Source organism: Hirundo rustica, chromosome 9, assembly GCF_015227805.2.
Source record: "Hirundo rustica isolate bHirRus1 chromosome 9, bHirRus1.pri.v3, whole genome shotgun sequence".
In the NCBI taxonomy this organism is placed as follows: domain Eukaryota; kingdom Metazoa; phylum Chordata; class Aves; order Passeriformes; family Hirundinidae; genus Hirundo; species Hirundo rustica.
In genome coordinates this window covers 9,707,124-9,733,081 of record NC_053458.1, presented here as the reverse complement: position 1 = coordinate 9,733,081, position 25,958 = coordinate 9,707,124, and the positions used below count along the sequence as shown (strand labels likewise).

At 41.2% G+C, this 25,958-nt stretch overlaps 1 protein-coding gene across 1 annotated transcript in view; it reads right to left on the bottom strand.

Moving 5' to 3' along the window:
• The window catches only part of EIF2B3 (eukaryotic translation initiation factor 2B subunit gamma), a 99,651-nt gene that overhangs the window by 36,082 nt on the left and 37,611 nt on the right, over positions 1–25,958 (bottom strand). Inside the window, exon 5 of the mRNA XM_040073456.2 lies at positions 12,466–12,555. Coding sequence (XP_039929390.1) covers positions 12,466–12,555 — 90 coding nt within the window. The remainder of the gene's footprint in view (positions 1–12,465; positions 12,556–25,958) is intronic.

The following is a 25,958-nucleotide window of genomic DNA, read 5'->3' as shown; positions in this document are numbered from 1 at the left end:
AGGCTAATTCTGCCCTTACATCTTGCAATAATCTTTTTTGCCTTTGTCTGGTGTACCCAAGACAAATTATAAGAAAGGAAAACTCCAAAGTAACCAGGCAAGCCAATAAACTACCAGACAATTAATTGTACCTAATTCAATAACCTGCAGCACTCGTCACAGCATTAAACATCTGTTTCATCTTCCTATGTTCTATTTCTCCTGTTCTGCTCCCAAAATTGGGACCACAAAAAGCGTAAACACATTTCTCACACCCTGCCACAATTTCATATTAATTAATTGTCAGTGTCTCTTATTTTTGAAGTGAAAATCCTAGGGAGAAGACAAGGAAACTTTGAGAAATGTTCTACTTAAAGGTAATTCCACATGCCTGCATTTGTGCTTCATTTGTCTTTCCGTACTATTTTCTAACTAAAACCTTCAAGCCTGACAGCAACATACTCCCAATGCTCACAAGAACGTGCATGACTCATTCAAAAGCCATTACACAGCAAGCCAGTAAAACTGCACAGCTTTGCTTTGCAGGCTCAAGTTTATGAATGACTTCCCAAAACTGCAGAATCACCACGAAAACCCCACATTCCGGGTGATGGAGGGAAAGCAGAAGACACGCAAGTGACAGTCACAGACACCATAACATGGAGAGGAACCAGATCAAAGTATGAAAGGGATGGTATGGATGCAAACCACATAAAAGCTGTTCTCAAGTTCCACCAAGTCTGGATGCAGTTAAAGGAGTAGGGATCTAACTTCCACTTCTGCCAAAAAGCCCTTTGGGAAACAAGGCAGCTTTCTGAAAAACTGACCACAGAAATTAAAACTCCTCAATTACATACTCAAATCCTTTGAAAGCGTGTGCACACTCAGCTCAGGTCATCTAAGTAACCTTAACTCTGCCCACTTGCCAAACAGCCAGCAACACCCCACAGCTCCCGACTAAGACAGCTTTTGCGCAGGAATGCCAGCAAGTTTAGACATTTTTAGAACTTCTCTCTGACCAAAAGTCTCTGAGGCCTTCGGAGGCCACCCAGGGTGTTTGGCAGGTTGTACACGCTGCTGAGGAATGGATCTCATTCATTCCCAGACAGCATCCCATTCTTCTGAAACAAGCGCACCTGCAACAAATGTGATTCCTTGCCAGAACTCATCTTTCCCGTTTCTCTCCCACCTCCGCCTTTCCAGCCATCTGTGTCTGAGTTACCAACTTTTTTCTAAGTGCCTTTGAAATTAGGCTCCTTTTCTGAAAAAGAAACAGAGGCATTCTGACAATTTGCCTAAACAAACACACATATATGATGCATTTGATAAGGCTGACATATCCATAAACGGATGAGTTACGTAAACTTTAGGTGCATAATTATATATTCAGATAAATAGATTTCAACACTTCAGACTTGTATAAAACGTGTGTCAGAAAATACAGACACAGCTGTAGCTTCCCACGGGCAACCCCTTCCACCGTGCTCCACCGGTATTGCATTAGAGGCACTGGAGATGCCCACATGACTTTGCTGTTTCTCCATGCAGATACTGTGGGTGGTGGTCTGCAACCAAACGGACCTCTCCTCAGTTTGACTAATTTCTCCCAGCAGTCTGGGAAATAAATGGGAATCAATCCTGCTTTCACCTATACAAGTATCATTTCTATACCCTTCTCCCCAGCACTCTACTTTAACTCCAATCCCCTATACTGATTGTTAATCCTTGCTCCACCCCTCCCTGTAGGACAACTCTTCTCTTCTTTTTACCATGGCATTTGCAAGATGATCTTCTGTCTGTGATAACACTAAACTCTTTTTTTTGTCTTCACTTTATCCTTTCTTGAAGAACTTTGAAAGCTTTTTGGCCAATGAATCTCATCTCCTCTTTTTCACGAGACAGCTTTTATTCATAATGTTCTTTCCAGATGGTATTAATCCATAAAAGTTTGGTGTAAAATGCTGTGTGAGCTACAGTTCATCTCTGCATCTTTGATTTAGGGGAAATATCACTCCTTTTCACCATTCAGCTCTTGGACTTCTTCAAAACCAGTAGCTTAACTAGACAGCATTCAGCATTTCCCATAGACTTTTTTTTTCTTTTTTTTTTAGTTTTTCCACTTGAAGTAAAGAAATACACCCTTGCTCCTCTTTGATTCAAGATTTTTCTAAAATTAACCCTTACCTCATGCTCTAGGCTCCCTTCCACATTCAAAATGGAATTCAGAGTACCATCACTGATTGAATGATGGTTCACTAACTTAAGGAAGACACTTCTTAGCTACTCTATTCATGCATGTGTGCCCTATCATCACTGGTAGCATTTCCTGTCTCATCTACAGGCAGGAAGTTAAAAGTCTCCCACCACAACAATTCAATGCAATAATAAAGTCAGGAACAGTGTTACAGACATATTTATGATTGTTCATGTTTCCTTTGCCTTGCTAAGGCACAACGAAATTTAACATTGAGCTAACACCTAGAATGAAAAAAACTGTAAGAAAAAGTGAAATACTAGGAAGACAATAATTATTTTCCCTCTTTACCTAAAATTCAACCTGTCAGCAAAAGAGGACTCAGCATTTCAGAAGGATGTGTCAGCGACTGAGGTGTTGTAGAGGAAGAGAGATTTAGAAGGAAAACAGAGAGAGGCAGAAAGGAAAACATTATCTTGAAATTTGTACATTCAGATCATCTGAATGAAGAATACAAGGGAATTATGTTTTCCACTGCAAGAGACATCTATATGATATCATAGTATAAAGATTGTATCCTCACAGTCTCCTGAGGGAGATGTCCAGCAAGGCAAGATAATAACTTTATCCAAAGTATTAACTTACATGCAAGTAGTGCTGGGTACAGAAATTGCACTGCATTGATAAAAGAATACTTAGGGTGATACTGCCCAAGTGGCAATGTTTTAAGAAGAAAAAAATAAAGGGGGGAAAAAAGCACACAAAAATGGGTAAACTAATTACTTCTTGGCTCTGAATTCACATCTCGTGTAAAGACAAAAGTCAACTTGACTGAAGGTTACGCACGGAAACTGAAACTGCATCAAACAGTGGAAAAAACAGTTAACCATTTTTAATGTTTAGTATCAGATCAGAGCAAGCCCAGCTGAGGCCACCAAGAGGGCCAAGAGCACATGACACAGGAGGAGAAGATGAGGAGCTGGGTTTGTTCAGCTTCAAGAAGAGAGGGCTGTAGGGGAATCTGATTACGGTTTTCCACTACCACAAGTCAAGTGATAGAGAAAGCAGAGTTTTTCAAGAGGTGCACAGTGAGAGAGCAAGAGGCAACAGATGCAAGCTGCAACAAGGGAAATTCCAGTTGGGACACAAAGAAAACAACTTTTCAGTGAGTGGTACGGTCCTGGGACAAGGCCCAGTTTCCATCCTTAGAGATTTTCAAAACTCAACTGCAAAAAAAACCCCTGAGCAACACAACAGTTAGACTTGAGCAGGAGGTTGGACTAGATCCTGCTAGACATCCCTCCCCAATCTAAATATTTCTATGATTCTATAATTGAATGACGTCTTTCATGCCCTCCCTAAATTCACTTTTTTTAAAGAATCCAAAGGGTCTTAATATGATGCTGTATAAGTCACACTAAGAGAACAAAAATTAACACATTTTAACGTTTACCTTAGAAAAGAGCAGCTTGGGTGCACAGAATACTGTGCTGTGACCAAGCATGCTTTGGTAAGTCAGGCACGTGGCCACTGTGGAGTATCATGATCCCACAAAAAGATTTGCAGTTACTGATGAAGTTGATCAGCTCCAATTCAGCACATCCAAAGATATGTCTACTCCCAAGTAGCCTGCCAGCAGGAAAAGGAATTGTATTTCTTACAGAAGGCATTTGCTGAAAATCATAATGTGTCTAAATCTAATTCGGATCATTAGGGCTTTTCCCCCTGAGGTTTCAGGAATAAGCTTAATTGGTACCATGGAAAGATGATAACAGTAATGATACCCTGGAGGAGGAGAACTTCAACAAATTTTCACTCCTGGCATTTCTAGTAAGGAGCAGGGAAAACTCCAACAGCTGCATGTGTTTGACAAGGAAAGGAAATGGGAAAGATGAATTGCCATTTCACACTGTAATAGATGAAATGCACTAAGGAGGAGCCTGCGTTGGGTTGATTGTAGGGTGTTTTTCTCCCTTTTTCTCTTCCTTGTTTGAAAAGCTACAATCTATTTGCCCTGACTTCACACAGTATACTTCCTGTAGGAGCTACTTGTTTATTTATCCGTTTTAATCACAAGGAAAGTATTCATTATAAAATCTCCCTTTACAGCAAAGGAGAAACCTTCCAGCCACACGGCTGACACATGTTAACTCGCAGGTATTCACAGAGCAGGTTCTGTTTTAAGCCATCTTTCAGGCAGCCACACAAAGACCACCAAAGCTGGGTGTTCAGCTCTGCCAGACCTCCCCCAGCCAGCAGCCTTTGCCAGGAAACACAGGTGACAGCCTGAATGATAAAAAGGCATTTAGAGGGGGAAAAGAAAAAATGCACTGGTTTAGTCTGGGCAGCACCTTAATATAAACCTGCAGGGGCCTTTGTGTACAGCATAGCACACAGCCATCCAAGCAGGAGCTCCAGAGACAGTCACTCGCACCTCCAGTTTCCAAAGATCTCACACTGCCCTGCCCTTTGTCAAGGGAGGAGAAGGGTGGCTCTGCTGCAGCTCTTTTCATGGCCACAGATCTCCCAACACAGCACTGAGACAGAAAACCTTCCTCTCCCCTCTTGGTGCTGGCCCAGCAGAGGCTCTCTGGATACAGAGGGGAGCTGAGCAGAGAAGTGTGCTCTGGGATTGCAGCTGAAGCCGTTTGGAAAGGCAGAGCACTATGACCTCACACAATTTGCTCTTATTTATTTCAGCAGTTAAAAAAAAAAAAAAATACCAACCCAAACCCCAGTGTTTAACTTTGTAAACAAATCATACTGATTTTGGCTATAAAGTTTACTGCAAATTTGCTCAGTTCAGAAGAGTTTCTCTCCTGGCAAATTCTGGCAGGCAGCTCTCCAGCGCTGGAAGAACTGCAGAAAGCTGATTTGTTTTCTTAGCTACAGCTCAGACTCTCACGGGGTGCACCCTGAGAAGAGGGCTCCCCAGGGCAAGTGGACTTCCCTGGCGGCAGGCAAGATGTTAGCACTCAGCATTCCCAGGATAAGGCACTGTGACTTGCTAACTCAGACCTTCTGTAAGCACACAGCGCTGCTGTTTATCATTCTTGCCTTTCCAGTACCACACATGATCCTTCTGGCCACAGGAAGAGCTGCCCACTTCCCAGGTGGGGAACCTGGGAAACTGTGGCTGTTTCTAAATCCAAAACTTCAGACGGACTAGATTCTGGACAAAACAGTGATTTGCAAAATGTATAACCAAACACGATAAAATTTTACCTAGTTTTAGGAGGAAGAGGGGTGGGGGAAAAAGAAGGAAGGACACCATAAAAGTATGTGAAATGTCCTAATATATAAGAGAAATATGTGTGCTGTCAATTTTGTTTTATATATGCTTACAGTCTTTAAAAACAAAGTCTGAAGATCTTCTTTTGTCACAAAGTGCATGTGACACTCAGGTGGAGAACAGAGAACCCAGAACATCTGAGCAAATATCTGTGGCATCTATCTCCACCAAATCTGAAATGACCAGTGTTCAGAGGTGGTGCAACTAGGGTGCCTAAAGAAAAAATGTCCAGAATTTCCTATTTAAAGTTTCTATCTTCATCTGTTTGTAAACTTTGCCAAAGTGTAAATGTTTTGGCTGAAATTACCCATGCCAGGTGTTTCCCTCAAGCTGATTATTTTTTGGATAGCATCATCAAAAATGTCTCAGCTATTTCCAAGAACAAAATTATGGAAAAACCCCTTTGTTTTGACCATGTTAAAAATATTTCATCTCCTCTGCTGAAAAGCTCTTGAACTTCCATGCTTGGAATTTGGCACAGCGGTCTTTTCATCTGGGCATTACATTTGTAAACAGGAAAAATGCCCATATTACATCAGGCTAAGTCTGAAAAAACACTGTTTGCACATGCTTGGAAGAGATCTGTTTGTTTTGGGTTTTTTTACTTCTAAAAGGTAGAAGTACTTCTACCCTGTGCTCCATTCTCTCTTTTCTGCAAGGTAATTGAAATACTCGTGCACTGTTCCACAGAGAAACAGAGTATGCTCCAGGCCAAGGTTATAAATGCTGAGATGGATATTCTTTGAAGTTTAGAGCATCCCATTTCCTGGTGGCTGACCTGAAAGGTGATAAATCTATGCTGATAACAGCTACTCCATTAGCGAGAGTCACAGTAGACTGACCGATTAATTCTAGAAGTGTCACATAAATATATATACACACACTTAAAGAATACGGTAACAGCTTGTGCACTCAAATTAAGAAAAGCTAGAAGCATGTTGCTTATACCTCAATTAAGACCTTGTGTGTTCACATTATGATACAACCCTTAAAAACACACGTACTTTACCTCTCTCCCCAGTCTCAATCTCTGCTTCACCCAAGGCAAAGATGGACTATGCCTGGGGGATGAATCACCATTGTGTAATGAGGCAGGAGAATGACTGCCTCATTTGTTAGAACATGTGTGGTAAATGTACAAGGCAGAGGGCCGCAAGAGGAGAAAAGAACTGCTAAGAGGTAAGGCAAATGAATGATGCCTAAAGAACTGATTTTTAATTTTTTTTTTTTTTTTGTAATTCCCTTCTGTCAGATGACTTTATGGATGGTGTTGAATGCAGAACATAAATCTAATTTGCAGGCTGCCATTGATTATCACCCTGCAACACTATCATCAATGGAAAAGAGTTTTTCAACATTATGAGCTCCCTGTATAATGTTAATAATCGAAAAATGGCACACTTAAGACGAAGATGCTTCAAACCTCAGCTCTTGTGTACCCTGGTTTCTCACTTTCAGAGGGAGAAAACCACTGCTGAGGTGCTGAAAAGATATCTAATGGGCATTATAGAATCAGTGATGAGCACCAAGAGAAATGTATTTACTTTTACATTTCCAAAACAAAGCCTTTAACTTCAGATCATGGTTTAAACAGGGAATAAAGCTGGTGGCCTTCACCTGAACTACAGAAGTTAAGTACAACAGTGAACAATATTGCCTTCAGTAAAAATCTCAGGCAATTAATGATGCAGTGGTCACAGAGGGGGGGGAAAAAAAACCCCAAACAAGGTACGAAGTCACGTAATTGAGGCTGTACCATACTACGTGGGAAAACCAAAAGCAAAAAGTTGCACAGGGAGCCTCAGCTGTGGCACTTACTAATTGGCAAGTGCAACAATTTACAAAGTTAGTATTTTTAAATGTGACTTTTTGTATGCTCAACCTGTAACTAAGGTTTGATTAGTACACTCCTGACAAGCTCTGCAGGGATGAAATTTGAGAAACATTATTTTGGGGACCTTATTGATTAGGACCACATACTGCTTTGCTTTAGGCAGCCTTGATCTGGCTTTGGACTTTCTCATTTACCTCAATGAGGGACGAAAACAGCAACCTCCATGTGCCTACAGGTTTCAGCTGCGAGCATGGTAAGATTCCAACAAATATAACAAATGCTGCCATTTGTACCTGCACAACTGACTTTGGGCACAGTGCCATTCATGTACACATATATTATAAATGCATATTATGTATGTTCTTAAGCATATTCACAGGATATGCAGAGACATATCTTCAAGACTTAAACTTCCAAAGCAAGTTTGAATTTTCCATGTTAAAACTTTACAACAAAAGGGGTTGCTCTATATCTATCTCCCTTCTGCCCTCCTCTAAATTATGTATCTTACTTCACCAAGCCAAAACTTTAGATATTTTCAGGAAAAACAGAACACAAGCTACCACGCAACTTCCCTTTGATCACATTTCTCCCGGTAGCAGCTTTGCTGGCATTGTTAGCAAGCCAACTGTCAGCGCACAGCAAAGAAATACCAGCGCGAGTCTGTGCAGCATCGGGGCTCACACGGCACAGGCCCACATCCTGCCCCCTGCTACACACGAAGTTCACGGGGGAAAGGGAATAAGGACTCTCTTCTTCCATCTGCTCCGAATGCAGCGGCGAGGCAGGATTCCAACCTAGCACTCAGGAGAGTGCCAAAAAAGGGACTGGCTACTGTGCTGGCTGCCACTGCAGGGCCCCAGGGGTGTGAGGCCCGCCAGCTGTGGGGTGGAGCCGTGCCCCCAGCCAGCTACAGCCTCTGCTTCTGTCTCGCTGCTGGCTCAGCACGTGGAACGATCGCTTTAAGAAAAGCAATATTGTGCAGTTCATCACGCGGCGCAGGTGTTCACCTTCAAGTATCCCTGCCCTGTGCTGGCAGAGCAACTCCAGCAGCACGCACAGCCTGTGCTCGCCTGTCTTCCCACGCCACAAAGCGCGGCACCCGTGAGATCCCCGCGCTGGCTTTGCTCTGAAGGAGGAAATGCTGAGGAAAGGAAAGCTCTCACCTAAATACAAAGGGCTCATATTTTTAACTGACTTCCCTCTCATGCGGAGGTGTGATACAACTCCACGCTCTCTACCAAGACCAACCTCAGCAACCTCAATTTCACAGATGAAGAAAGGAACCTGGTGAAGAATCAAAGGCCTCTGCTAAAATAAACTCCAGGGTCGGGTTCCACCAGCAGAAAATTCAGCCCATACAAGAGCTGCTTCACACTGAGGTCACAGTTCCTGTTCAGAGAGGATAAATCCAGCTGGTAGCAGGATATGGTCTGTGACCTCTTGTGAATCTCATGTGGACAGACCCAGAAGTCACCAGTGTTGGGCATCCACTGCAGAGGCACGGACATTCATCGGAGGGCAGAGCTCCCAATCTCCCGCTGGCACCCTGTGCAGGGGATGCCCTCCACCTGCCAGTGCACTGCAGCTGATTAAAGAGCACATTTTAATCAACCTACCCTGGTGAAGCAGAAGTATGGAAAGAAGAGAAGGAACAAATTCCAGCCGTAGGAAATAAACTGCTGCGGGCAAGAATTTCTTCAGCTGTTGCCCAAGCCAGCGTAGAACCACAAGCATTTGAGCTTGGTAGATTTGGACAGGGTAGGACGCTTGCACACTTGATTTCACTAGGATCCAGTGCTGAACTAGTGGATGAGTGATAGATGGAGATTTAACTGCCAAAATTCATTTTTTCCTCCGAGGAGAGGAAAGAAAAAGCAGTTTCATTCCTGAAAAATAAATTCCCCAGATTTAAATGACATTAGGGGCATGGTATTTTTTATTTTTGTCTGGATATACATATCTGAGGGTGTTCTAATAAACAGAATATTTCCTCTGACTTTTATTCAAAGGCACTAGCAAGTTCTGCCTTTTAAAACTCAAGAATTTGATTTGCTATAGTGCAATAAAACTTCAGGCAGGATAATCTTAAATTCGGGCCTTTTTAAATAGTTCATAAAAATGTATTAAAGGACTACAAACTGAGTTACAGGCTACCAAACAGTATTTTGACCCCTCCCCACATCCCTCATCATAGAATCTCACTGCTGCCAAAAAATTACTGATTATTTTCCAAACAATCCCACCCAGAAGAGGAAACAAGTGCATAGAAAAATCAAAGGATGTGTCTAGTACCACAAAGCAAGACAGCGATATAGCTGATGAAAAAACCCTTGGTATCATGACTTCATCTCGGAGCTGAATATTCAGCCTTTTTCCAAAGCTGCCGCACAACAAAGTTGCTCCAAATCCTAAAGCAAGATTTACATACTTAGACAGAACGAAGGTTTAGCCTTTTCATGTTCTTTTTTCCCCTGATTTCATATTAGTTGCTAGTGACTTTGTACTTTACTTACAACACATATATTAATCTGAATACAAATTACTTTTACGGGGACAGCTATAACTAGATTCACCCAGGCACAGCTTGTTCTTGCTGTATCTTTGCAGCTAAGCTGGGACTCACTGAAGAAGAAGAAACACATCCCATACAGATAACCACATTAGTTTTCACATAGTACTTCAACCTGGAAGTAATCATAATTTTCCTCTACAAAAGCCAGTTGTAGCATCTGAATTTTTTACTGCTGGGTAACATATTTTCAACTTTTGTATGTCAAAAAAACATTTGAAAAAATGTAAATGCTTCACTGAGCTACAAACAATGAAAAAAGGTGTTCTGCCTGCCATCAAACCCCGCTGTTAAAATATTAACACAATGTAAATATTGTAATATTGAGGAAGTACACTGTGTCAGTACTTCCTGGCAGCGTACAAGAGCTTCACTGTTCCCTTCAGTCCCTGCTGTTAGTTTTAAACATGCACAACTTAAACAAGGCATCTGAGCTTCTCCAGTCCTGGTGCAGAATTGCAGAGAGGCAAAAATCTTACTGTAGCTTCTCTGTAGACTAAAAACCAAAGTATTAAAAGGAATCCTTAAACCCAAACAATTATGTAGATGTCAATACTTTTGAGGCAAAAAAAAAAAAAAAAAAAAAAAAACCCCAGTCTTTCAAAAGTCTTGGCATATTGCTGCCAAACATGGAAAGATCTTTGGGTATGCACTGTCCTCCCCTTCCTCAGAGAAGAAAAACAAGCTGCAAATGCCCACCAGTGCCAGAAGTTTGAAAGCTGAAGTTATTCCTCATGGCAAAAGTCCCATTCCCCAGATTTGCCAGTTAAGCACATTACTTGCAATTGACTCTCTCAGTTGACTGAATAAGCAGCATTTGTGTAATCAAGAGAATGAAGCAGCCATCTACCATTAGTAAGCCAGATGTTGCTATCAGGTCTTAAGAAGCATGGCCTAACTGCTGTAATGATCTGTCTGTCATGGAAGTGTCACAGAAAAGCAGCACAACTTCAAAAACTAGTGAAGACAGAGAATGACCTTGCTATAGAAAACAACAACAAAAAACCCCCCGTCAGTCATACCTGCAAAAAGTCAGTAGACTTGTTCTGTGGGGATCTGGGGGCAACTTGAAGAATTTTACTCCTCTGACTTTGGTTAATACAAGGTAAAGTCCTGACTGATAAAGTCAAAGATCTCACCAGTTTCCACTGAAATAGCATAAAGCCTTGAAATCTGAAGTTACTGCTATTTACTCTGAATAACATATCTGACAAAGACCATCCTTGTCCCACAGATCTAAATTCAAAACCAAATGAAATACCATGGAAAAATAACTGAATGTGTGAAATGTCTAATATTCCAGAAACGCGTAATCCCAGCAAAACTAGGTGCTAGGATTTGAAGAAATGTGTCCTACATGCCGTATTATGACAAAAGAAAGGTGTAAACACTGCTTCATGCTACCACAGGAAGCACGAGAATTCCAAACCCTCAGCAACTTTCTAAAATACATTAAATAAATGGTTTATTCCAGGTTTAAAGCATCTGCAGCTCCTGAAACTTTCTCACCTTTCACATGTTTCTGTACACATGTGGGAACTAAAATGTACAATGCCCCCATGTATCAGTCAAAGTGTCGGATAAGCCTTATTCTTATGCATGGTAAGAAATTGCCCTTGGGGTTAACTCAGATTTTCCACTTAATTTTAACTCACTCACAGACCCTTATTCTGGAAGAGCTCCTTCAAGCATGTATCCAGCTGTATCACCAGATTTGTAAATGGTCAAGACCAACATAAATCTCCCACCCTCAATGTTTTTTCACATGTCAGTTTATCTGCTAAGAAAATGTACTATGAACACAACACTTAGCCCCTGTATCTTTTATCTTACTTAAAAGGGGAGAAAAACTCTTGAGAACTCAGTAAGCATTCAGTATATGTAATGGGCATGAGAGGGCTATAAAAAGTCTAGGAACAGGACATAATTCCAAAACTGAACTACTTACTGTGAGGGGGAGTGTTCATTTGTTTGTTTTTAAAAGACAAACAGGGTTTTTTGGGGTTTTTTTTTGTCTGTTTCATGAAATATTATAGCCAAGATCCTTCTCCACTTCCATAAATGGATGTTTTTCTTACTCTCAGTGGGTGGTCTCAGAGTTTTGACAGAGGAATATCACAAGCTAAAAACATAGGATGCTACAGAGATAGCCCACCTGCAGTGGTGGTAGATGTGAAGGGGCAGAGGGAAGGTGATTGCAAAGACCAAAACAGACTGTGGTGGGGGAAATCAAAGGTCAGAAATGTATTCACAAGCCTAACAATGGGGAAGCCCTGGTAAAATGAACAGCCAAAAAGAAGAGATACATTAGAAAAAGAAGGGATGCATAAAAGAGACAAAAATGTTAGTGTTCACTTGTGCCGAGGTTTTTGTTTTGTTTTGTTTTTTCAAAAAGTTCCTAATAAGACACTCAGACATAATGCTTGGCATTCCTTCTAGTATAGTTAAAACATTTTGAAAACTGGTTCCTTTAATATTTCTATTTTATGCTAGCTAATTTAATGAAAAAAAAAAAAATCCTTTAAAAGCTCTGGTGTAAACCATATGTCAATGCAAGCACCTGCTACTACCTTGTGTGTTGCTTGTTTTCTTACCTGTTTTCTACCAGGAAGTCTACCACATATTTCTTCAGACAGTAGAGATGGGCATCCATCAGCCCTGTTCTGATATGCATTCTGGGGTGCCTGGAAAAGAATAAAAAAGGGAAATCATGGAGCTTTTGCATGGCTGTTTACAAGAACTTGACTTTGCAATGAGGTCAGGGGATAGTGACAACTATGCAAAGGTCTGTTCCTTTCCATCTACTGTTGGACTGCTGGAACAGAAGAGCTCAGGCTGCCATTAGTGGGCTGTGTCTATAAACTTACACCTGCTGGCCCTGGGCTGATTTGCTGCAAAAGAAAACACCTCCTCCAAGGAGTCATTACTCCTGCTACATCTTCTCATGTAAGTGGAAATTGCACATTACTGGGCAGGAAGCCAAAGTAATGGGCCCAGAGTGCTAAAAGTTACAGTGGGTAATGTCAGGGTACAATAATTCAAAGCTTCTGGCTAAGTGCCTGCCTTAATATATATGCAAGGCTGGGCATGTTCTGCTAGCAAACACAACAACACTACTGTATTTTCTCCAACACTTCCTGGAGGGGAAGAGGGAAAGCAGATGGGGTCTGCTCACCTTTCCTACACTACACATTACAAAGGATTGCCACAGCTCAATTACAAAGCATTTGGCTATCCAGCCCAGTAAGGTGGGAAAGATCAGTAAAACTCCCATTCATCATAAGCCAAACAGGGAAGTCTTTGCTTTCGGAGCAGTGTCAGGTTAATATTTCAGAACCTCAGGAATCCCTGGTAGCTTCAACATTTTAAGAACAAAGTTTAAATAATAAAGACTCGTTGACTGCTTCTATTGCTTCTCTTTATGCTTTCTCTATTCTTGGATAATGGAAACCCTTTTTGGAACCTGTCTCAAACCAGCTAGATATTTTAGGCCAATACTACTTTCCCTTCCACAATTCTGTTGCCTCATTTGAGAGCATTCTGGTTGTCTGAACACTTGCCACTAGTTCTCAGAACAGAAAAGCCACAAGAATATTCAGCCTGCAGATTAAAAAAGATAAAACACAACAACAGTCAGGGACTACGCTGAGCTGTTCAAGACATCCACAACTGCACTCACGGTTAGAGGCTATTAAGGAGAGAAATTTCAATCCACACCTGAAATTGTCTGTTTTACTTTTTCTTCCTTTGATGTCTAGATTTCATAATTAAGTTTGAATGAACATATTTTATCAGTGTACTCTATCCAACTTGGTTTGCTTATTCCAGAACATGCTAAAGTCAGATGTTTGTGATCATGATCACTTTTATTACGTAGCTAGCTCAGCAGAAGGATCACTCACAAATTGGGCATGCATATAAATAGTAAACTAATACTATCACACCAAATATTTAGTAACACCAAAGCTACCAAGAACATCAGGTGTTCTAGTAAGCCATTTTTCAGTGCATTTCTCAATTAACACCTTGAAGTACCAAAGTATTTAAGTCTTAACATTTCATGACTTATGTGGCATTTCTCAAACATGCCATTCAAGCTACGCATATTTTTTGACTATAACAAAATTCTTTAAGTCCCATTTGCAGAGGAAAACTCCTATAATAGTAGTACAACACTTTGCAGTGAAGTATGAGGTACTAGAAAATGATATATGCACTTTCAGTAGATTACTTCATTAACAAAACATGAGCTCACCTAGCAATGCTCCAGTACTGATGTTATCAGTGGCCCAGATGTTGCTGTGGAAGGCAGCCCAAATAGCAATGTTCCTTATGCAAAGAGGATAGGGAATCCACTAATTTTAATGAGATCTTACAGTTGGAAGTCATTAGATTCCCTCCTGCTCTGCATCCTGAGAATGGTTTCCACATTTTGTGTATGTATGAGAGGGAGAAATTTCCTATCTTCTCTGAGAAGGGTTCCTTTGTATTTATGTAATGAATATATTTGTTTACTGGAGAAATTAACAAATCAATGGAACAAAGCAATAAACGTGTAAAAATATAGAAGCAGATGGAACATAGGAAGGAGAGGCAAAAATGGGAGGAAAAATGCCAGTTCTTAACCTGAAGATGACAAAGACAAGATTTCTTTAGTGCCAGAATGCCAGGTTTTTCTCTTCCTATTCAAGATCTTTTACACCCCCCCCTTAAACACTAGGCAGAGGAAGGCTGCAGGGGCTACACATCAAGCAATGGTTTAAAACAGGAATTCCCCAGTAAATGCTGGTTCTGTCACCAGTGTCTGTGTGGCTCTGACACATGCAGTCTCCATACCTGCAAACTGGAATAATGCTATGATGCTACACCACAGCACACTGAGGATTCGTGGGCTGAAGTTTGTATCTCCATGCAAGCATTGTTTTTCTGTAGCTAAGCAAATTTGTTATAAAATACAAAATCAGTGCAAGTGGATGAATAGTAAGTAGCACAATGCTATCCCAGCTCCTCCATCACACCCAAAAAAACCCCCCACAAAAAGCAGCCAGACAACAAGATGTACTGAAACATCAGTCTGACATAGCTCTCAATGCAGAATATACTAACAATAATGGAACATCATGCTGGACAAGAGGGAGGTCCCACAATGAAATCCTCTGAAATACAGACCACCTAAGTGATTTGCAACAGAATAGTCCCATAGATTAATATTATAATCACAGCTTCAAAGGTCAAACAGGCAAGTTTGGGCACATGCATAAACAAAGCCATGATTTCTGTAAACCAGGCTCAAGGAGAGAATAGCCACACTAAACCAGACTGATAAGAGCACTCTATCATAACAGGCCACTAAAGATGACGCTCATTTTCATTGACTAATGCTTAAACCAGTTTATCTTCAGGTAAAAGCAAAGGAGCCAAATAATCTAACAGATAACGGCAAACCCCATCACCATTTCAAATGAGCATCTGGTTACTAATATAGAGAGCGACGCTCCCGTCTCATGCCTCTGATCTCCCACTCCATCAGCTAATCTTTACAACATATGAAAAATGAGCCCGTCGCAAGAACAGCTGATACAGAGAGAATCGAATAACAAACAATGCAGGAGCTGACGCACCTAGACTCATTGCTTCGAGGGAGATAATACAGAAGGCTTTTAATTATATCATCAAAGCAAGAGAGAAGGTACTGGGAGGGGCTGGCTGCAGATGGTTAAGTGTTAATGAATGCTGGGTTGGGTGGTTTATCAAAAGAAAAAGACTGGATATGTATCTGAGAGGGTCACCCCTGAGATGAAAGTTGCAACAGCCATTGTTGGAGCTCTTTAATGAGGGAGGAATGTCAAATGTGTACCCTGTAAGAATCATACCAATTACTAAATGAACTTCAGTTCAATCTAGCAAATGTAATCAAGCACAAGTCATTAAAATACACAGTAAAGCTCCCTTTGGTGCTGCCACTATAGTGTCTATTACTGTCTGTGCTACCATGCAAGGGAGGGGGCTGCTCCCAGTTATAAGCTCTGTGTGTTAACTGATGGCAGATTTTAGTCCTAATGATGAGGCATGGAAGGCTCCCTGGCAGAAAGTTGACAATTAGAAGGCTAGGAGAGATCTGTGGAGAAGTCAGGGAAAGATCAGCAATTAAAAGAGCAGTTTCAAAGAATGCAATTTAATGTGTAAAATTAGCTTTTATTAGCACATAATTCCACAAAATCCTGACTCAGGATGAGAGCGCATAAAGGTCTGCAAGAGTCCTTAGAAAAGTCTGTGCCTGTAATTCCTGACACGCCATTGTGAAATAATAAGCAGTACTAACAGGATTGATGCATGCTTCATACATGGCATTGCTTTGAAAGTGGAGCTCAGAGCTTTTCTTTCCCTGATAACCCCCCTCAGGATTTCCTCCCTCAGGGAAATGAAGCACTCATAGAGCAGACTTCCCTTGTTTAAAGGCAAGAAGTTGGACAATTGTTTCAACTGTAAACTAATTAACAGAGATTACCACCAAGAGCTGGAGGTTCCAACCAGCTCCATACTCCCACTGACAGTGTGATAATGCCAGGCTGGGGTCAAAATCATAAATCTGAAGGGAGCACACACAATGTTTAAAGCCAAAAAGCCTTTCTACTAAGAATGGGATATTGCCACATTAACCTCACCACCTCACAAATAAACTAGCTGAGAAAGAGAAATCCCATGGCCTCCCTTTCCCTAACTTCATACAGCTGTTGACGGAAAATATGAAGGTCTTTAAATAAGCTCAAGGACCTGAGGCTGTCCGTACCCTAACACTAATCCAAGCAATAATACAATAAAAATCTTATCATACCTGCTATTAACCTGGCTCCTAAACCTATACCTGAATTACATCCACCGTGGGCTCATGGGTATTAGTTAATCTTCCTCCCCATCCTTCCAAAGTAAATAAATAACAGCAAGCTAAGTGCAAACTATGCATTCCACACTTGCATCTTTTCTAACTAATGGCATGTAGCTCACATAGTCCATAAAGCCAAACACTCTATCACATTCTTCCTGTCCCCCACACCATGAACGGTACTCTTGCATGAAGCAGCGTGCGGTTCAGCTCAAACACAGCGCTGACCCCTGCCTGTCTGCAAGGACGTGGTGCTCTCATGTTGATACAAAGCCAGTGTACAGATCAACATGAAGAGAAGTCTCACAGCAAAAGCTGCCAGACCACCTTTAATGTCTCAAGCATTCCTGCTTTTAAAGGAAAAAAAAATAATCCCTAAATCGCATTGCTCATTTACGGGACAGCTCTTGGCTGTAAACTCACTAATAATAAAAGACCACTGTTACATTGGCTCTTCAAAAATCCCAGACACCTTATGACCTTAATTTTTTTTTTTTTTTTAAATTTTATTTTTTACTCAGTGCCTGTGGCCAAAAAGATCCCAAAGCACTTAGCCACATGAATGTCCCCACTGTATATGCCGGGGCTCCTTTGCCCACCGGTGAAATGCTGCCACCTCTGGGCTGCAGAGCTGCGGTGGTGGAGCAGCCCCCCGCCCCGCGACCCTCGGCCGCCGCTGCAGAGGAGGGTGGGCAGAGGGGAATGGAGAGAAGAGGAAGGTGGGCAGTGGGGAATCGAGGAGCAGAGGAGGGTGGGCAGAGGGGAATGGGGAGAAGAAGAAGGTGGGCAGCACGGAATCGAGGAGCAGAGGAGGGTGGGCAGAGGGGAATGGGGAGAAGAGGAAGGTGGGCAGCGGGGAATCGAGGAGCAGAGGAGGGTGGGCAGAGGGGAATGGGGAGAAGAAGGTGGGCAGCGGGGAATCGAGGAGCAGAGGAGGGTGGGCAGAAAGGAATGGAGAGAAGAAGAAGGTGGGCAGCGGGGAATCGAGGAGCAGAGGAGGGTGGGCAGAGGGGAATGGAGAGAAGAAGAAGGTGGGCAGCGGGGAATCGAGGAGCAGAGGAGGGTGGGCAGAGGGGAATGGAGAGAAGAAGAAGGTGGGCAGCGGGGAATCGAGGAGCAGAGGAGGGTGGGCAGAGGGGAATGGAGAGAAGAAGAAGGTGGGCAGCGGGGAATCGAGGAGCAGAGGAGGGTGGGCAGAGGGGAATGGAGAGAAGAAGAAGGTGGGCAGCGGGGAATCGAGGAGCAGAGGAGGGTGGGCAGAGGGGAATGGAGAGAAGAGGAAGGTGGGCAGAGCGGAATCAGAGGATGCTGCTTCTTGGGTGGGACTGCTTCAGTTCTGTAGGAGGAACACCTCAGCAATGGGAACCCAAGAGTTCAGGACAGAATGGGCTACTATGAGGTGTCTTCCAACATGTGTCATGAGCCCCCATGACCCTGACCTATGTTTCCCTGCTCAGGGGCATTCCCTCACTGTTCCCCTTCCTACAGTTTTGCAACAACCTGATTTAAAAAGACAGGAAGGCAAGATTTGCTTTGGTCCACTGACGATCTGGCAAGGGAAGACAGGACACTGTAGCTCTGGTAACAACTACCCACCATCCATCCTCACAGCTGCTGCTGCTAAAGAGACACTGCACCAGAAATGGGAAGTACTTTCCAAATGAAAATGTTTTATTGATCTAGTGACCTAAGTTGCTTGAAAGCCTTCTGAATAATAAATATTTTTCACTTAAAACCTTCACCACATGCCATTTTTCTTTGTTGTATTATGTTATTAATATACCCATGAGACTATAATACAACCTCTGAACCTACTTCTGAGAAAAACATGCTGAAAACTTTTTGGTAAAGGAACTAACTTTCGTTGAAAACCAAAGATTAAATCATTTTCTCTAGTATAAAGAGTATAGGTCAGCAGTCAGAAATCAGGATTAATATTTGCTCAAGGTCAGTAATGGTTTACAATAAGCCGGTGTGACCTCCCTGTAGAAAGAGTCATTTTCTTGGCAACAACGCCATGTCATAACGTTAACATCTCTTTTGACTTGGATGCTGAAGAGCAAGGGTGCCAATAGCTGCACAGCCACCCCATCACATGAACCTATAAAAAAATGTTTTTCTTCATCCTGCTTCAGCTTCCCCATATGAAAAGGAGAACAAGAGTAATTCCTCACCCACCCCAGTCAGAGGATTGCTCCTCAGGGGCTGTGCATCGCTGGATGTGCTTGCAACCCCTGGGAGCACACCAGACACAGCTGCCCGTGAAAGCACTTCCCTAAGCTTGGTTCTAAAGCTCTTCTCTACCATACTGACTGTGAACAGCTGTAGGAAATAATGCGGGGGCCAGGCTGCCCACAACACTACCATCCCTTTTCTCTTTCCCTGTCACTGGAAAAACAGAGTTCATGCAAATATTTTATACTAGACACTTTTATACTAGATACTATTCTGCTAGAATACCCTGATTGCTATGTATAAACTGGGAAAGCAAAAGAGAGAGACCAAAATGATAATAAGCCTAGAGTTTGGTGTGAACAGAAGAGAATACACTGTGAAGGAGGGCGGGGACTGCCAGAGACATTATTAATAGGTTTTACCCTTGAGCTCTGGCAGCTACTTGTTCTATACACAGAGGAAAAGGATTAATCAAGCCTTGCACGTAAAGGTTCTTTCTATGGTCTGCCAAAATATTTAAAGGGCTATATACAAAGTGTAAGCCTTATTACTATACACATTCAATGTAATCATCTTATGCTACAGTTAAGGCCAGGATGACAATAAAGTGGATTATTGTGTGCTATAACCAATTCAATTCCAACACAACGGGACACGGCTTAGTCACTTAGTTCAGATCTGGTGTTTGAGCTTATTTTTCTTATGCTGGGCTAAACTGTGATTTAGAGATTTAATTGTGCTTTGGGAAATGCTTTCTTTGCTGAAAGAGAAAGAACTAAAAGTCTGCACCTGGCAATCCTAATAATTTCCAATTTTCACCTCATTTTGCTTCCTACTTCATGGAAGTTCACCTTAGTAAATAATTGTTCGCTAAAACCACCAGGGCTGAAAGGATGACAACACTTCAAAGGAGCAAGTTTTAAGAAAACAACTGAAGCTGAAGGATTGTATAGAGGCTACTGAAGAACAGCAGCTCCTGCTGATCCCTCCTACATCAGTTCCCAAAGGGCTAAGCAGCAGACATATGATATATTTTTTTAAATCAAATAATTACAGTAAATGCATGGGAAACAGTGAAACTGAGTACTAGGTCAAAGCTGCAGGTCACTAGCAATATATAGCTTAAACACAGCAAGGCTGTGTTTCTTCATGACATAATTTCTTGCATGACAAGGCTCTGAAGACTTTCTGCACCTTCCAGGTGAGGTGGGTCCCACTTAGAATATAAGATCTGCAAAATTTGGGAATTTAAGGTAAGGGTGTACCTTTGGGCTACTAAAATACATAGGCAAAAAGGAATTCTTCATCCCCCAACCTTAAATTGCAAGTAAAAGCATAAACAAAATAACCCCTCCAAAGCTGAAGTAAGCCTAAATGTTTCCCTTGCATTTCACAGGGCCCAGGAGCAGAACAAATTGGAGCTGTCATACAGATCCTTGGGTTTCCTATTGTGAGTTGCAGTCCATGAGAATCACCTACTTCTGCACCACCAGTTTATCAAAATTAAAAATCTCTCTTTAAACCTGTTGCAATGTATAGGCCATAGGCTGATCACTCACTTCCCTTTGCCAGGATCTTTGCCTGACAAGCAAAAGAGCTCCTCATGACAGAAGGTGCACCTTTGTGAGTAGAACATATTTGCATTCAAAAAGTTAAATTTCACCAGACTGAAAAACAACCTGACAAGAGCCTGATAGCAGGTCATCAGGGTTAGAAGGAAGATGAAAAATGGTGAAGAAAGAAAAGACTACATGTTAGACAAAGCAGCATCTGTCTCCCACCAAAACATACAGTTGAGAACGAAAGACATGAGCTTTGAATCCAAAGAGGGGAAAAATTTAAGTGTTATGGTTTATATTACCAAAATCTACTTAAATCTAGCCCATGTAAATCCAGTCTTTTTGCCATAAACCTGGCAATGCTAATTTCCTTCATTTACTGTAAGCAAATTATACTTAGTTCCTGCTCCTTGATGGTCTGTAGCTTCCTTACCTGATGCTTTGACCTGTAGGGTTGGGGGTGTTTTTTGACTTTTGGTAACTACTACTTCTGCCTCAGTTTTGATTGACAGTAAATTTTTACTACTGTTTTTTACTCACATCAATTCCACTGGAACCTCAACACTTTAGCACTTGACACAGTAACCGCTCTTCGTACTGACAAGATCCCAACAACTGCAAGTGTCAAATATTTAATTAGGTAATGAGAACAGCTTTATCTTAGGCAGAAATCAAAGTGGGCACAGAACTTGGCTCTGACACCACTGTGGAGGGAGCCTGGCTGTGACTGTCAGGGCACAGGCTGCTCCACACCTCAGCAATGTTGAAAGAGTATACAAAAGAAAAATACACATTCGAGGAAATTCTTCTATGGAATCAGGATTCAAGACTTCATGAATCCTGCTTCCCTACAGGAAAACAGAGGGGTTTCCTGACTTGGTTATACTGAAGTTAGGACTCAGCCTGTGTATTCAGATATAGCTTCAGAGACATGCTAGCACAGATTTAAGGCAGCATCAACCTTGAGCTGTGAGATTTCAAGACAGTGAAAGCCATGAGAGCTTGGGACATCATCAACTTCAGCACAGCCCAGTTCTGCAGTAAAAAAATACCCCAGGTGATGGGAACATCATAGAAGAAATACAGGTATACTTAAGCTCTTTCCTAGTTTAAAAGAACTTAGACAATTTATCAACTAATATTTTGACAGTATCAGATAAGAACTTAATTAAAAGTATGCCTTAAAATTAGCAAGTGTAATATTCTTTTGCAGAGTGACAGCAGAATTAAAAGCCAAAGGAGATCTGAAGTCAGACTGAGGCCTCTGACAGACATAATTCATCTTTTCAGCTCAAAATAACTTTATGATTACTTCTTTTAATAGCTAACTAGCATTTTACAAAACACCATTAGAAATACCATGGAATGATGAATATAAGTATCAGAGGAAAAAAAAAGGAAAAAAGACTAGACACAAAAAAATATCAACACAAGACGACCTTAACATCCTCCCAAAGTCCAAATTTGCGTTTTTTTAAACAAATAATTACAGTGGTTACAACCACACTGGATTAGTTCCTGGTTAGACCAGATTACTCATGATTTAAAATTTCCAGACTTGTTAATAGCTATAACAGAGCTTGCTGCTTCTTATTACTACAAGAAACTGAACTTACAACTAAAATGCTTTCAGGAAGATGCTCAAGTTGGAGCTCTATAGCATTAAGCCCAGATGAACAAAACCATATTGCACTAAAGACTGAGCTGAATTTCCAAGAATCTCTCTCACCTTTCACCCATTAGTAGCACCTGAATAAAAGCTTGAGGTTGAGCCGGAAGAATTTTACTCCTTTGGAACAGTGGTCATACAGCAATTGGAATACTGCAGAAGAAAATCCTGGTGAATTCAATGCAGTGAGAAGGTACTTTGAGCAGATTTCCTTCCTTCTCTGGAACAGTTATTGCTGACTGAGAAACTTCACCCACTAGAGAGAATTTTCTCACTTCAGCACATGCTAAGGTGGGAGCTGCCTTCATAAATAAGGAGGCAAAAAAACCCAAACAACAATCCCCACCAAACACATTCTTGAAGGAAAAGCTGTCAGGACAGCTAATAAAACACTGCTCATCTGCGTATTTTCACAATTCCACTATCAATTTTTAAAATTTTTAGCTGCAGCTATGAAGTCCAGTTTTTGGCCAAAATTAACGCATTATTGCTATAACACCCAGCATATTACTCGTCTGGTGATAGAGTGGCTTCAGCAATGAAGTAGATAGGAGAAACGTCATGAATCTAGACTTCAGTGATCCCTCACAGCGCAAGCAGCCATAGAGAAACATTTTCAGCACAGATCACAAGCTGGTATTGAAAAGCAAGTGAGAAGACAGCAACTGAATCCTCTGTTGTTTATACCACCTGGGGCAGTGCGTTTAAACCTCACAGCTTAGAAGCAATAAAGCCATGGCAAGTACCAGAGCTCAGATGTTCCATCATTTGCTCTTAGAAGAGCTCTCTGTACAAAAGTCAGAACAGCAGCAAATCCAGTCCCTGTCTTTAGCAAAGCTAAACTCATGGCAGGGCAATTGCTTCATCTTGAAACATTTAGCCTAACAGAAAGAAAAAGTAAATGGGTAGTGGATGACCTGAAGATTATAATTTACACTTTTACATCAACCTCAGATACTATTAAAACAAAACAACTTCTATTCACTTCTTGCTTAGAAAAGACTGGGACCATTCTGTCTGTGGCTGTAGACTGTTTCAGTATTATCCAACTGCATAAACGAAACTAGTGTCAAAATTAAGTTTTAAATGGCTTGAGGTTTATAGGAATTAAAGAAGGAAAAATTAAATTTGAAACTCTGCTTGTTTACTAGCACTAATTAAATATGCCAGATTTCTGGGCAAGCTTCCTAGCCTGTGGCTACTATGTTACTGGCTTGTAAAACAGTCAACAAGTGCATGAGTACAAAGCACAAATACAATAACAGAGATTTCGTGTACAATCCTGCCCTTAGTTTATAAAGAAAAAAATGTATTAGACCCAATCTGTAACTATAAAGAACTGTGCTAACCCTCTAGACTATGTTGGTAATATAAAAAAATGCCCAAGTCTACAATGGCTGTTTTTGCAGAGACAGTTAAAAAAAGTAAACACAGAGAGAGGTAAGAAGCAATAAGCACAACAAAAATGGACAGGAAGCCTTAAAACACCAGTTTACTTCTAAAAATTCCATGCTTCTGGGCTCTGCTCTCAAAATAATTTGCTATTAAAAATAAAAGGGAATTTCAGCACTGCAACAGAAGAGGTGGGTCTGATTCTTCACACCACAGAAGCTGCACTCTTCACAAATAGATTTTATCATTATATTGGATTTCACTAGAAAATAGCTTTATTTTGAAAAGCTGCAATTTACACATTTAATGGGAGCATGGACCATATCTTTAAGTGTACAGTCCTTTATACTTTTAAGATAGGTAATATCTTTGCGTTCAACATTTTAAAGGAACCAGCACAATGAGCTCACAAGGAGTCTGTGAGGAAACTGCAACAACCAAGAAACAACAAACTGAAGCCAATCTCTGAAAAAAAGGAGTCTCTGCGGATAGAATAAAAAGCAGTGGTACCTGCATCTTCCCTAGGTAGGTAGAGAAGGAAGAAGGAGGGACAGTAAGAGCCCATGACCTAAACACTGTTCTTTGCACACATTTCTTTCAGGAAAAGCATCCCATTTACTTTCTGTGGCAGAAGCAGCTGTTTCTACAAAAGCAGCAAACAACTCCTAAGGAAAAAACACTTGAGGACAATCTGCTGCACTGACAGCTTTAATGTGAACAGCAATTCAAATTAATGTGTGTTCCCACTGTACCCAGTAGTCTTGCTCAGCTTTAAGGAAACCAGGAATTATGCTTCAGTAAAAATTCAGCCACGCAAATATTCTGCTGTAAAAAGAGGCATAAACATATAACTCTTCAACTTTCAGAATCACATACATGAGGCAAAGGGAAATGACATAAAAATAACTAGGGTTTTGTTTGCATCTCTGATTTAGAAGAGCAATTCCAGAAACTAAATTGCTTCCACAGAGACACTGATTTAATTAGTTTGCAAAGCATGCTTTATTTGTGTTCAGACCTCTGACGTACATCGATAAAAAAGAAAAAAAAAATACACAGTGGACACAGACAGAATAACTGCCTAAATTTTTTCTATGCTAGATGCAAGTAGGAATTCTCAAATACACTTTCACAGTCTCTTCCCTACATGCAAATGATCCTTTTTTAATACACACAAACTATGCATGTTTTCAATTAAAAACATGACTGGATCGATTGGATCATAAATTTTTCAAACCAGCCAAAAATCAAACACAAACTGAAGCAATGAAGCAATTTCTGTAAGTACAAACCATACTACAGTTCTACTTCTGGCAATGAGAAACACCTCTCATTTTTAAACAATGCTAGAACTGACAGCAGTGCACAAAAACGTGCTGTCAAAAACATTCAGCAGTGAAATAACTCCTTTAATGAACAGTACTCAGAAGCTGAAAAACCCCTAAGTGGTCAAAATCTTAGCTTAACAAATAAGCCCACTATGACCAAGTAACAGCAGAACACTGGCTTCTTGCTTTTTGGGAACCCTTAATCTCAATTTTGGGTCTTATTATTCAACAGGATGACAACATGAGTTCCTCAGAGACGTGAACAATGGATTCTCTTCAGGACACAAACAGTGGCAGGGAGGGTGACAATTCTGCTTGAAGTAACAAACAGGACTACTAAGAATGGGCTCTCATACACTTCTTTCCCCACTGCATTTTGATCCCCATGAGTGCAGACATCGCTTGTCCAGAATTTTGGGAACATTCAACTGTGAGTGTAAATAAGATATTATTCACTTTTAGAGACAATGTACACGTTCAAGTCAATGTCTACCTTGAATGAATACTTCTGAAGTCATCAATTTTTCTGCTCCTTATAACCTCATCTAATTCTCCCTATGCATGTACCACCCAGCAAACAGGAATCAACAATTCTGACAAACGCACTTACACAGAGAAGTCAGACCAGCCTTTGCAAAGACACAGCCACATCTTTCCCTTGTGTACACCGCAGTTCTTAACTCTTGTGTGCACAGCACACAGCTGGTGGAGACCTTGCATCACCTTCCCAAAACCCCTGCCCATCTGGATGCTGAACAATTTGGTTCAGCTTTCAACTCTTCACCATACACTAACTTTTCAGGCACTGCTCAATGATAAAAACATTCACAGGTCAGTGTATCTAGAACTTCGGAAACAGCTGTATCCTAAGATATCCAAGACTCTGGATATTTCCACTGAGACATGAATTAACACTCATGGCCAATTTTTTTACTGCCATTGGAAAAGCAGTGAGATCAGCAGTAGGTATGCAGGCATATGGCAGGTAGCAGACTGAAGCCTTCCAGAAGTCTTGACTGGAACTTGTGAGTCACTTCCACTGTGAATACAGCATGTCTTCATGAACGAAAATTAAGAAGTC